Genomic DNA, 13,609 nt, shown 5'->3' with positions numbered 1-13,609 from the left:
TCCTTATTAAAGAAGGCAGAGAGGAAGATGTCGTGTTCTGAGACACATAAGCTGGACGTCCGTCCCACTGCCGTCTTTTAAAGATCAGAGCATAAACTTCGTCTCCTCTGCAGACCAGTTTCTGCTCTGCAATGTTGAACGTTATAAACTTTCACTATGACGTGATGAACATGATCAGAACGTACTTAAACTTTCCGATAGGGAATGTAATCAGATACAGACATTTACATGACTATTATTCTTCTATTTAACAGATTATTTACAGGATTACACACCTCGTTCAATCAGATAGAAATTGTATTCCGAATGGCCTCAATCGGACTAGACTATTCCGATTTAAGTGTATACATGGACGTATTCTATTCCGATTAGTAGTTTGATTATTAACGGATTATTAGGCTGCATGTAAACGTGGCTACTGATAGTAACAGCCAAATGCAAAATGCTACTTCATTTTCCACTTTGCTGTTAATGTGTATTCTATACATGCTACTTCATTTCTGCTGATGCATTTATAAACAGGCCTACTGCACAATTTCCCCCACTATTTTAGTCATTGCTGATTCTCACCTGCTAGCTAGGTCTGCCCCCATCACAAACAATGCTACTGAGCCAGGAGGTTTAAGGCTACTTGCTTCCTCCGAGTCTCACACATCTTTTCGAACTGCTGTCAACACAATGTTACTGGACAGCTCAACATGCTTGGAGGAGAAATTTACCTGTCAATTCCATTACGTCGGCTAACAGACACCAATGGGCAGATGAAGGGCCAGCCCACCCACCTAGAGAGCATGACCAAGCATGCTCTCTTGAGCTCCTAGCTGGACAACTGCATTTTAAAAGAAAACTTTCCACTTTGCACTATAGCGTAGATAAACGTGAGGGCAGTTCCGTTTGTTGACTTCTATTCAATCGTACCTGAGTTTTCTAACAGACATTAGTGTGGTCAATACTGTGGGTTACAACCCCAATTCCAAAAAGTTCGGATGCTGCGTAAAATGTAAATAAATGTAAATAAAAACAAAATGCAATGATTTTCAAATCTCATAGACCCGTATTTTGCTGCCATCAAGTTCTAAATGAGTCAGTGTTTTTCATGAAATGGCAAAATGTCTCACTTTCAACATCTGATATGTGTTCTATGTTCTATAGTGAATAAAATATGGGTCTGAGAGATTTGCAAATCATTTAATTTTCATTTACATTCATTTACATTTTACACAGTGTCCCAACTTTTTTGGAATTGGGGTTGTACTTGTTCTGTGGACAGCAGAGAGGATGTCCTGAACTGTCACAGTCAAAACAATGAAGTCTGGAACCGTGTCCTCAAATTCTCTTTGGGGTCTTAAGAATAGAGAAAAGAACACCGAATTCCTGGACATCTGCCATGTTCGGAGACAAAATATTAACTGTCCACTGTCTGTCAACTGTCTATTAACATGAAAAGGAAATGAAATTATTAGTGAACAATTGTTACTCGTGTAAATATCTGTCTAACACTGTACATAGACAGACAGATGCTGGTGAAAATATGTAAAACCTTTATTCTGAAAAGTGAGGATAGCACAAGAAATGCTACTGTACCATGTACAATGAAATGCTTCAGTGGGGGTAAGTGATATATTCCCAATTTTCCTTTCCATTTTTGTTCAAAAATACCATTCACAACACAACTATTCCAAGATGTGTTTCAGAACCACACATCAATGAAAGGAATGTACACTACATCCATATTCAAACGCTCTATTCCTTTAAAGAAAGTTAAGGAAACGTCTTGAAGACTCAGTGAGTCTGTTTTTTTGACGAGTCATTTTAGGTCAAAAGTATCTCCAGGCTGAATGTTAAAATGCCTCTCTAGGCCACAGTTTCCTTCCTCATGATGCGTTTGGAATTGCATAAGACTCCTGTGAGCGCTGCTCGTCCTCGCGGTTTTCCTCTTTTCCTCATGGCCTTGTGGCACCTGAAGGAGATGCCCAGCTCCTCCATCACTTCACTGAAAGAGATGCACTGTCAAAGAGAAGGTAAGAGTGAACTTTTCATTCTGCTACTAGTCTGACTTAAAGCCTTAAAGCCCTAACCAGGGGGACCAAGAACACAGGCAGGCTTAGGGATGTCCCGACCCGATCTATACAGGCATAATTTAACAGATCAGGTATCGACTACATTAAGCCTAACCCAGTTCCAATCACTTGTTTCGTGTTTTTTCCAATCATGCCGCTGCAGACGAGGTGATAGAAATGGGTTTTCTCCACAACCCGCGGAGATGAGGTGTGTTTTCAAATGTCAATAAAGAGGGGTGGGAACTATTTTACAGTGGAATTTGAAAAGTTAACACAGTACCAGTGTTTTGAATGTGTTGGCCACATCTTGTCTAAACGCTGACATGTAAAATGTGGGTGAGTGGCTATTCTGTGTCGAGTCTGGATGGCCAGTTATCGTTCTCAGCTCATACTGTGGACCTGACTCAGTCATGCAGGTTCCTTCTGTACAACATCTGGAAGATTCGACTCTCACTCGAGAGGCCGTCCAGGTGCTAGTTCAGTCTCGTCATCTCAAGGCTTGACTACTGCAACTCGCTCTTGGCTGGTCTTTCTATGCGGCTATCAGGCCTCTGCAACTCATTCAGAATGCAGCAGCACGGCTCGTCTTCAGTCTCCCCAAGTTCAGTCATGTCACTCCACTGCTGCACTCCCTTCACTGGCTTCCTGTAGCTGCACGCATCAGATTTAAAACCCTGATTCTTGCCTACAAAGGCAAAAATGGACCCGCCCTTCCCTCCCTAATGGCAATGGTCAAAACTTGAACTGTAACTCGAGGCCATTGAGCTCCAAGTACAGCTCGGCTTGATCCGCCATCCTTCAAGTCGCGTGGAAGACAAGCATCAAGACTTTTCTCTGTCCTGGAGCCCAGGTGGTGGAACGAACTCCCACTGGCTGTCCGAACAGCAGAGTCTCTCGCTGTCTTCAAGCGCAGACTGAAGACACATCTGTTTATACAGCACTTAAGTGAGTATTGAGTTAAGTATTTACTGAAATGTATTAAGTACTGCGCTTACTGAAATGTATTGCATTGCGCTGTGTTTAATTCTGTTTCTTTTTCTCTTGGTATCAACATGGGTTTCCAGCGATATCTGAGCTCAGGACGAGCTTTCTGTCTACTAGCAAAGATACTTTCTCTGGGTAGACAAAGCACTTTCTGTAAGTCGCTCTGGATAAGAGTGTCTGCTAAATGCTGTAAATGTAAATGAGTCTACTTTATGCTACTTAGTGCGAGTGACACGTCGCCAGTCGTACTGTACTAAATACAGTCCTGCAGTGGATCGGGACATCTCTAGACTGAAATCCTACCTTTAATCACTGTTCAAAACAAGATGTTCAAAATGAACCGTTAATGCAGCAAGAAAAACTGGTTCATCAGTTACAGTGACCTTTAACCGAGACTTAAAGCCTTTCAAAGCATGAATTATTTGGACTGTTGTAAAATGACTACTGCTGTCTTTAATTTGGTGGTTGGTGTAGTGTAGTGGGTAACACCTCTGCCTTCTACACTGTAGACTGAGGTAGTGTTAGGAGTCCTTGGGCAAGACTCCTAACACTACCTTCGCCTACCTGTATAAAATGATCAAATTGTAAGTGGCTCTGGATAAGAGTATCTACTAAATGCCATAAATATATCCAAATGTAATTTAATTGAAGTCCTATAGCAGACAGGTGAACATGTTCTGTCATGTTCTTCTTTTGGCATTCAACTTCTGAATACAGCGTTTGCTGAAGGAGCCTCGATGCTGCTGGGGGTCAAAAAGCCTGCGAAAACGTTAAGAGACGAAAAGACTAAAGAACGCTTCTGCCATGGCACTTCAAACAAAGGCTGTTAATCCTGCATTGTAATAAGAAGACAAGATGAAAACAGGCGCTGTTCCAGAATTGGAGATTTTAGAACCCTTCTGAACTTCAAATACAGAATTTCATTTAAGCTGACACAGGAGGGCATGCTCCTGAGAGTGGAATAACATAAAAAAGCCAGTTTTTCTCGCTACATCAAGCGTATAACTTTGTTAATTTTACAGACTGACAGACATTGTATAAAAACCTCCATATTTTGATAATGAAAATAGCACAAGGAATGTTACTATACCATCTATAGATTTGGTTATTGCCTTAAGTTGGCACACAGAACATTTTCAACAGACTAAATTAGTCTACATCATGTATTATTTACTCAAAGAACTGAAAAGGGTACATGCAAACAGTTACTTACTGTTTTAATTTGTACTTTGTCATAAGGCCACAGGGAAGAGGACACACTGACAATGTGACACAAAGGAGATGAGTTTCTTCGACAGCCTCATTTTTGCTTAATGGCTCGGAACATCTTCAACAGTGTACTCTCACTTCTGCTGAAGGAATTATTTGGCTTATTGTCTTCTTGTAATTATAAAGCTCCAGCTCTTATCCGTGAATCAGCTCTGTTCCACTGTAAAAAAGCGGATTTCTGTCCTGATTGACAGTCTCGGACGTGGCACAGCTTTGACCGTGAGAGCCGGAATGCCCTCTGTGATCCAATCCATCATGATAAGGTTATTTAATACAGCTTAGGCTACAAAGGCCATGGCCAGAGAGCTTACAGTCTACTAAGGGACAGCAGATTCAGCATCTCTATGGACTGCAGCACAATTCTTTGGCCAAGAATTAGCTTTTGGGCCTATTTTGGATTATTCTAAGTGAATGTAATATGGGTTAACTGAGGTTTTGTGGCCTTTTGAAATAAAAGTGGCCGAAGCATGGGAGCATGCTCTAAAACAGGGGTTCTCAACCTTTTCCACTCCAAGGCTCACCTGTATATAACCATAAAGCATAGCGGCCCACAGAACAACTAGAATCGACTCTTCTTTTATTGTTTTTTTTTCCACAGGAGTAACTGTTTGGTTTCGAGATGTTTCTTCAGTTTTGAAGGTTTTAGCACCTCATTTGAAATAACTCAGTGTGGCTGATCTTTTGGATCAGCATCGTCACAGTCAACAGTAAAGATAAACCTTATTTGATATCTGCTTATCTGTCATAGGTTTATCAGTTTGAGTTTAACTACTCAGGTCGCTGATGCTTGGCCAAAAACCAAACGCTGTTATTATTTTCAGGCTTGCCTGTCATTTTTATCAGCTGAATAAAAATGATATAAGTGCAATGAGAGTCTGTAAAGAGTCAGATGTTAAATCAGGCAGATTATACTGACTTTATACAGCGCTGATGTACTGCTGGAAGACGAGGAAAGTCAGCTCTATTGACGAATTGCCTCGTTTGATCATAAAATGTGTTCACACCAGCAGTGATAAACTGAACAGGGTTCGGTTGGAAGCGGACAGAGACCGTTTTGTCGGAGCGGTTCAGCTGTTTGATGCAGACGAATACGGGTGGCGTGTTCACACACGTCAAAACAGAGCGAACTAAAGAAAAAGGTTTGATAGGTCCGCACTAAACAAGGTAGAGCCCAGAGGAATCTCTCTAATCTCTAATTAGCTGTCTGCGCTGCTCCCTGCGACTGCGATGTTTTTATTTACACGTCTCTACCAGCCCACTACGAACTACTGCCTCCCCCTGAGTACAGGTCCGTGAACCACTAGAGGGTGCTTCACAGCCCACTGGTGGTCCCCGGCCCACAGGTTGAGAAACCCTGCTTTAAAACATGCACTATCCATGTGTGGGCTGTAGCTGGGAGTCACATGCAAACCAAGAAACAAGACTGGAATCACAGCAAGGCATGTCCTAAACATATCTCCCTGGTGGAAACTGTCATATTTGCACAAGCACCAATGGAAACAAATCAATGTTTAATTTTGGACTCCAATTCTTATCTATCAAGGTATAGGGCAAGTAATAAGACCTAAAACCTATTGAACACTTCGAAGTAATCTTTTCTACATTTGGAAGAAGCATGTGTACTAGATTGAGGTTATGAGTTAAGTGGAGTGATATCTGGTGACAGGGAGGGGTGATTAATGAGGTCACACGCACCCCATTCCAAAGCTAGTGAGGCAGAGCAGGAGTGATTAACGCGAGGAGCATATGTCGTCCCCAAGAAGGCGCCCACTCTCTAAATCTGTGGATAAGGAGGTGCCAGTGGAAGAGGTGGAATCGCGTCTCTGCAGCTGCCGTGACTGCACGCCGTAAAAGAAACAGAAGGCCTACGCATGCAGATGAAAGACACAAAACATAAAAATGAAATGCCGGATTGATGGACAAATCAATAAACATGCAAATAAAAATGCATACATTGCATGAAAATGCTAAATAATAACAGCATGCCAAATAAAAATTATGCAAAGCTTCGTCACAAAGCGACCTAAACATGACAACGTGAGCACGAACTGACAATCTGCTGCTGAATAATGAATACAAGCCCAGCAATTACTGCCTCTCACAACTGCTCTGATATGATTTCTACTCATACAATCCTCTTAAGCATTGAGCTCCACAGGAGCCACACATAAAGCACAAATTATGCCACACTTATACTCTGCCGCCTCATCATCCTCACCTCCTCAATGTCGCTGTTCTTGCGGGCCTTGTAGATGAATTCTCCTATGGCCACGAACACAGACAGGACAAGGCCAGCAGCCAGCACAATGAAGATGCCCCCGATGTTCTCCACGCCCAAGGCGTTAGCCTCCTTCTTGTCCTCCTCAGGGCAGCCATTCCCCCTCCACCACTTCTCCTTCATCATGTGCAGCTTGCCCTCCTCCTGCAGCTGCAGGATAGCGATGGTCACCTTGTCTCGATAGGGAGACCCTAGGGAAGAATGTTGCTGCTTGTAGGGTGTCATGCAGATATGGAAAAGGTTTAAGAAATTACGTGTTATATACACTGATCAGGCATAACATTATGACCACCTCCTTGTTTCTACGCTCATTGTCCATTTTATCAGCTCCACTTACTATATAGGTGCACTTTGTAGTTCTACAGTTACAGACTGTAGTCCATCTGTTTCTCTGCATACTCTGTTAGCCCCCTTTTACCCTGTTCTTCAGTGGTCCGGACCCCCATGGACCCTCACAGAGCAGGTACTATTTGGGTGGTGGATCATTCTCAGCACTGCAGTAACACTGATGTGGTGGTGGTGTTTTAGTGTGTGTTGTGTTGGTACGAGTGGATCAGACACACCAGTGCTGCTGGAGTTTTTAAACACTGTGTCCACTCACTGTCCACTCTATTAGACACTCTGCCTTGTCGGTCCACCTTGTAGATGTAAAGTCAGAGACGATAGCTCATCTGCTGCTGCACAGTTTGTGTTGGTCATCCTCTAGTCCTTCATCAGTGGTCACAGGACGCTGTTGGCTGGATATTTTTGGTTGGTGGACTATTCTCAGTCCAGCAGTGACACTGAGGTGTTTAAAAACTCCAGCAGCACTGCTGTGTCTGATCCACTCGTACCAGCACAACCACGTCAGTGTCACTGCAGTGCTGAGAATGATCCACCACCCAAATAGTACCTGCTCTGTGAGGGTCCATGGGGGTCCGGACCACTGAAGAACAGGGTAAAAGGGGGCTAACAGAGTATGCAGAGAAACAGATGGACTACAGTCTGTAACTGTAGAACTACAAAGTGCACCTATATAGTAAGTGCAGCTGATAAAATGGACAATGAGTGTAGAAACAAGGAGGTGGTCATAATGTTATGCCTGATCAGTGTATTATAGCTGTCAAAATCAAACCCTGAATTGCAATGTCTAACCGTTTTTAACTTTAATGTATATTGGTTTCGTATATCGCTTCTGTTGGAAGAAAACCTTGGATCTCCAAAATGGTAACTTTACAGGAGAAGGAAAAAACCTACTTTACTTTTAATGTAAGTCAGTGGAACCAGACTTTTTGTCCAGGTAATTTTGGGCCGTTTCTTTTGGTCGGTTTATCATGAAATTTACACACAATGTAAAGAGCAACAGCTATTTTCCAATTATGTCAAAAACTGAAAAACAAAAATGGAGATACAAGGTTTTGTTCCGACAGCAGCGATATGTCTATATAGTCTATCTATTTTATATCTCTATTATTCCATTCACCATGAAAGATTCACAAAATGTAAAAAGCAATTTTCAAAAGGTCTAAGAATAAACAAAAATGCTTTGATATGAAACAATGATATGCATGTTTCATAATTTGGCTCGTGAGAATCTTTCACCCTTCATTCATTTATTTCCCACTCAAAATGATCATTGCTTACAGGCTATTCATTGTTATGAGGATATTTCTGAGAAGATTAGATTAGATACAAAATACTTGCATAAGTTGGTGAAAGTCAAAGGAAAATGAGTGTTTTTTTTATAATTATTAAAAAGAAAGAGATAAATTGGGACCACCAAAACCATCACCATCAGATAAACAGTACTTAACGCTTTCACTTTTGAGAGAGAGGAGAAAATCAAGCTCCACTCTGGCTTTAGTTCTGAAAAAACTAATCCTTCCATCCTTCCACTGTGAGAAGAAAACTCAGCACTGTGTCTGAAAGGATGTGTAGCTGTCAAAAAGCCATTACTGAGAAAAGGAAACAGACAAACAAAGTCTGAACATGTTTGGGATTACTCGGATCATGAGAAGCAGAAAACGCAACCAACTTCTAAGACTCAACTTTGGAAAAATATCCCTGCAGATTTCTGAGAAACACTGAAAGCAAGTCTCCTGAATAGAAAGGAAGCTGTAATAAGTTAATTCACCTCTGCATTTAACCCATCCGTGCAGTGAAACACCCACATACACACTAGTGAATTCACACACTAGGGGGCAGTGAGCACACTTGCCCGGAGTGGTGGGCAGCCCTATCCGCAGTGCCCTGTGAGCAGTTGGGGGTTAGGTGTCTTGCTCAAGGGCACTTCAGTCATTTCCTGTCAGCTCAGGGGATCAAACACAACCTGACCCCAACCTCCAGCCCACGACTTCCCCAGAGGTAAAGGGTGGACTGAAAAAATTACTGAATACTGAAAAAATACTGGAAAAAATATAGATTTTGTTGTTATTTTCTGTTAAATATCTTTATGCTTTTTCTTAATGCTACAAAGTGAATAATTTGTATTTACCGTTTTTACTGGACATTAAATAAGTAAAGGGGGTCTCTGTATTTTGCATAGTACTGTATGACCTGCAAAAACCAGTGAGATAAGTAAGTCATGTTGTATCTCATTCATTAGGTACTAGTCGTTACCTATGGGGGTGCCCACTCCATAGCCTTTGGAGTCTATGAGTCCCCCGACCTGGGTGAGGTTGCAGTTCCTCTGGGTGATGTACTCTATGCTGGTGGACTCCATGAGGAGAGCATAGTCTGTAGTTAGGACGCGCGTAATGCCCTCTCTGGTGTTCTTTACCAGCGCCGTGTTCTTCCTGCTGCTCATGAACGTCCACATCTTCTCATACGTAGAGATTTTGGACTTCTGGCAACAAACAAAAGGAGAACGCAGCAAAGTTGTGGTTGACTTTGAAACTTTTGAAACAGGGAACATCAATCCCCTCTGTTGATTTCATTCTGCAGAGGTGATACCATCTCTTACATGGCTATCAATATCAGCTTATCAAGGACACAAAGCGGGCAGGATCCATACAGCTGTGCTGTGTAATAACTTTGCCCCTGCTGCTTCTCAGGATGAGTTAAAAAGAGGCAAGTTGCCACCGATTTGCAGCCTGTGTGTGTGTGTGTGTGTGTGTGTGTGTGTGTGTGTGTGTGTGGAGCTCAGCCAGGAGAAATGGGACAGCTGCTAAATCTCTCTCGGCTGATTCAATCTGTATTGGCCGTCTACAAGCCACTGTTTTACCAGCTACAGGAGGCAGTAATCATCGGCTACAATCTTTGTGGATAAAACCCATACCGGTTGCTGTGCTTGCTCTCTTGCCCCCTTCCGTGGCTCTGAATTGCCAAACTCTTTCTTTCTCCCTCTCTTTCTTTCTCTCTCTCTGGCTGTCTGTTATGTCTCTCATCTCTCTCTCCTTGAAGACAGGCTCTTGTTGGGTAATCCACATATAGTCCATATATGGTCCATTCGTTAAGGCCCACCAGTGGATTTGCTGAGGTAGATTACTGGTATTACTGAGATAGATTACTGGTATTACTAGCATAAGAGACGGGAGGATGATTAGAAGCAAATATTGCAGTGATTTCTGGCGGATTGGAGAACACAGGGGCATTAGCGGGGATGCAAAGATGAATCTAGAGGAAAGCCATCTTTCTAGAAAAGGAAAAGCAGCCCTGGCCCAATGAAGCCTTTCCTCACATGCTACATTTCCTGTGAAGACACTGTGTGGAGTGATGTATTTTCAGCATAAACACATTGTTTTTGGTCACGCTTTATTTGGATGGTCCCCTATAGATTATCTACAGATATTTAAATCATTAACCATCTTTCTGGTGATCCTCAGTTGATTATCAACAACATCATGGTTAGGGTTAGGTTTAGGAGTAGGTGTAGGTTTTGCCTTGAGGTTAGGATAAGTTTAAGGTTAGGCTTAGATTTAATAAAATCTTCCACACTCAACCTCAAGTTCAGTTGCGTTTAATAGATATTTAGTTCAACGTTGCTTAAAGGCAAGGCAAGTTTATTTATTTAGCACCTTTGACGCTGCTGTCATTCAAAGTGCTTTAATAATGAGAAAATTCAGCCAGAGTTGTTTAAAAAAAGGAAAGTAAATGCAAAAAACAATTAAAAACAACATTAAAAGCAATTTTAATGTTTAAATTTAAAAGAGAAAATCATTCAATTAAAATTCAAATTAGAAATTAAATTAGGATAGTTAATCAAATTAAAAACTAAAAGTCAGATTAGGATTAAAAAAGTGCCGTTAGAGAGGAAAAAGGGGCTAGAAATGCTAAGTGTTTAAACTGAGCTGAAAGCTGCTCAAACAGGAATGTTTTGACCCTGGTGTCCAGTGTCGGAGCAGCACAGTAGCCAAACGCTGCTTCTCCATGTTTAGTCTTCACCTATGGCAGGACTAACTGACCAGTTCATAATGATCTGAGAGTTCTGATTGGCTCATATCACTGTAGCAGATCAGATAAATATGCTGGTCCTGCCCCACTGATCGATTTATAGACCAGTAACAGTAATTGGGGGGGGGGTTCCTTCTTTAACTCCTAATGAGACTCTGGCAGCTGCATTCTGAATCATCTGAAGATGTTTGATTGTCTTTTTTGGGAGTCCAGTTAGGTGACCATTACAGTGATCAATCCTGCTAGAAATAAAAGCATGGATGAGTTTCTCCAGGTCTGCTTTAGTCAGAACATCTCCGATCATGTTGTAACTGCTTTAATACGACTGATAAAACTAAGATCAGAGTCCATAGTACACCAAGGTTACGTACTAGTTCTTTAGATTGGGGTCTTGAATCCAGATAGGCAGCTAGTCTGTGACTTTCATTGCTATTCCCAAATAAAATAATCTCTGTTTTATTTTTATTCAACTGCAGAAAGTTTTCTTCCATGCAGTAAATGAGGAGCTCAAGGCACTTACAGAGTGAGTCAAGGGGACCATAGTTGTTTGGGTAAAGGGCCAAGTAGATCTGACTATCATCTGCATAGCTGTGGTAAGATATCCCATAGTCTTGGAATAAAATAAACTTAAAGATATACTGAGCACCTACAGTGAACCATCCAAATAAAGTGTTACCTTTTATTTTTGCATCCATCATCTAGATCACACTGTATTATGAGCAATCAATGCCCTTTCTAATCTCATCAGTACTCTCTCTGCATCAGTATACCCTTCAGAACAAATGAGATTGTTAAAAAACTTATAACTCTCTGAAATCTATCACGGGCATTCTTGTTATATTTTGCTTTCATTATGATATTAATGACCCACGCATAAGAGCATGTATTCTTACTTTAAAGAAAGTCATGGTCGAGCCGTCTCTCACGGCCCCGTATTCGATTCTTGTTTGCTTTGCCAGATCGTCTGCTGAATCGATCGGAGCGTCCATCCTCTCCACCGTGAGAAAGGCAGCCAGGTTAGCGGTGTAGGACGATATGATGATTAGCGTGAAGAACCACCAAATCCCTCCAACGATTCGGGTGGATAGAGCCTTGGGCATCAGTTCTGAGCCTGTTACAGCAGCAGCAGAGACACTCAGAGTTAGGGGAGCTAGGAGATAGGGCAGCAGGGATAACACGCCACACCCTATAAGGGATGAATGATTAATAGTTTTTTCTATATCTAAATTGCTTTTTTAAAAGAGTGCAATTTTCCAATCGCAAGAGCTAAAATTTTAATTATATTTTACAATATTCACAGTGGTGAAATGGAGAAATTCAACCTAATGATGCCGAGCTTGTAAACTGGCATTGTGGCAGACTATATTCAGCATTTACACCTGAAGCATGGAAAAATAGATGTGCTGGTTTTCTTGGCATAAAAGCCTGGAGTTTAATTTAAAGATAATTGCATTTAAACCGTAATCGCAATAGTGGGCAGAAAATTTGCAATAAGATATTCTTCCCAAATGGTTCAGCCCTGCAGACTGCATAACCCCCCCAACACATTCACCTCTAAACCTAAACAAGCTTTTAAAAATAATAATAACGTGCGTTCGGCTGTCCAGTGACGTTGCGTTAGCGGCAGTTTGAAAAGATGCGGTGGTGCTTCACAGGTCTTGGAGGAAGCCTCACCCTCCTAGCACTGGTAGTATGGTGTGATTGGGGGAGTCCTAACAAATGGGTGGAATAGGAGACGACTAAATTGGGGAGAATATTGGGGGGAAAAAAAATTACAATATTAGAAAAGTGTATTTGGGAAACACTAACATGGCCAACGATGAATGAAAGGTAACAGACACCATGATTAATTCACTGCTTAGGTGTAATACTGATAGAAACAAGTGAGACAATCTTGAACATTTCAAAACCTCTGTGTTCGGCAGCATCATGTACTGGATTCAGCATACTCCAATCAGATTTATTTGCGCCCCTGCTGTTTCTTCTATCAATAATATTGATTAAATGTGTCTTCTTGTGTATTAATTAACAAACTGCCAAAGTAAACAGCCAGAAATAATGTGTTTTTTACCAAAATACCATTTGGAAAAGCAATTGACTAGTGAATAAATAGGCTACACACAGTAGAATAGAGTAGTACACCTTCATAAAGCCATACAACAAACTCTTTTCTTTCCAAAAACATAACTATAAGTATTTATGTATAAATATGTAAAGTCCATAAGTGAAATTTAACATTTTCATTTCAACCGAGTTGTCAGTCAGCACCAAATACATAAACACTCCTGAAACTATTAGCCCACACAATGTTCGAAAATTCAGATCAGATCAGAGCAACTGATTCATTTTACTCAAACCTTTCAAATGAGTCAGTTTAAGCATCACTGCTTACAAGCTTTCTTTGTTTATTAGCATATCGCTGCTGTCGGATCAAAACCTCGTATCTCCAAAATGGTAACTTTACAGGAGAAGGAAAAAACATACTTTACTTTTAATGTAAGTCAACGGAACCAGACTTTTTTCCAAGTAATTTTGGACCATTTCTTTTGGTCCATTCATCATGAAATTTACACACAATTTTAAGAGCAACAGGCATTTTCAAATTATGTCAAAAACTGAAAAATGGCAAAAATGGAGATATAAGGTT

General features: G+C 41.2%; 1 protein-coding gene across 1 annotated transcript in view; it reads right to left on the bottom strand.

Moving 5' to 3' along the window:
* Nucleotides 1-1,810: 1,810 nt before the first annotated feature.
* The window catches only part of grik1a (glutamate receptor, ionotropic, kainate 1a), an 84,251-nt gene continuing 72,452 nt past the window's right edge, over nt 1,811-13,609 (bottom strand). Inside the window, exons 13-16 of the mRNA XM_036595257.1 lie at nt 11,856-12,073; nt 9,190-9,415; nt 6,532-6,782; nt 1,811-2,007 (exon numbers count right to left, since the gene is read on the bottom strand). Of these exons, the coding sequence (XP_036451150.1) occupies nt 1,855-2,007; nt 6,532-6,782; nt 9,190-9,415; nt 11,856-12,073 (848 nt within the window). The 3' untranslated portion in view covers nt 1,811-1,854. The remainder of the gene's footprint in view (nt 2,008-6,531; nt 6,783-9,189; nt 9,416-11,855; nt 12,074-13,609) is intronic.

This window comes from Colossoma macropomum, unplaced genomic scaffold (genome assembly GCF_904425465.1).
Source record: "Colossoma macropomum unplaced genomic scaffold, Colossoma_macropomum, whole genome shotgun sequence".
Taxonomy (NCBI): domain Eukaryota; kingdom Metazoa; phylum Chordata; class Actinopteri; order Characiformes; family Serrasalmidae; genus Colossoma; species Colossoma macropomum.
Note: the sequence above shows the minus strand (reverse complement) of the source record. Positions and strands in the feature narration are given on the sequence as shown.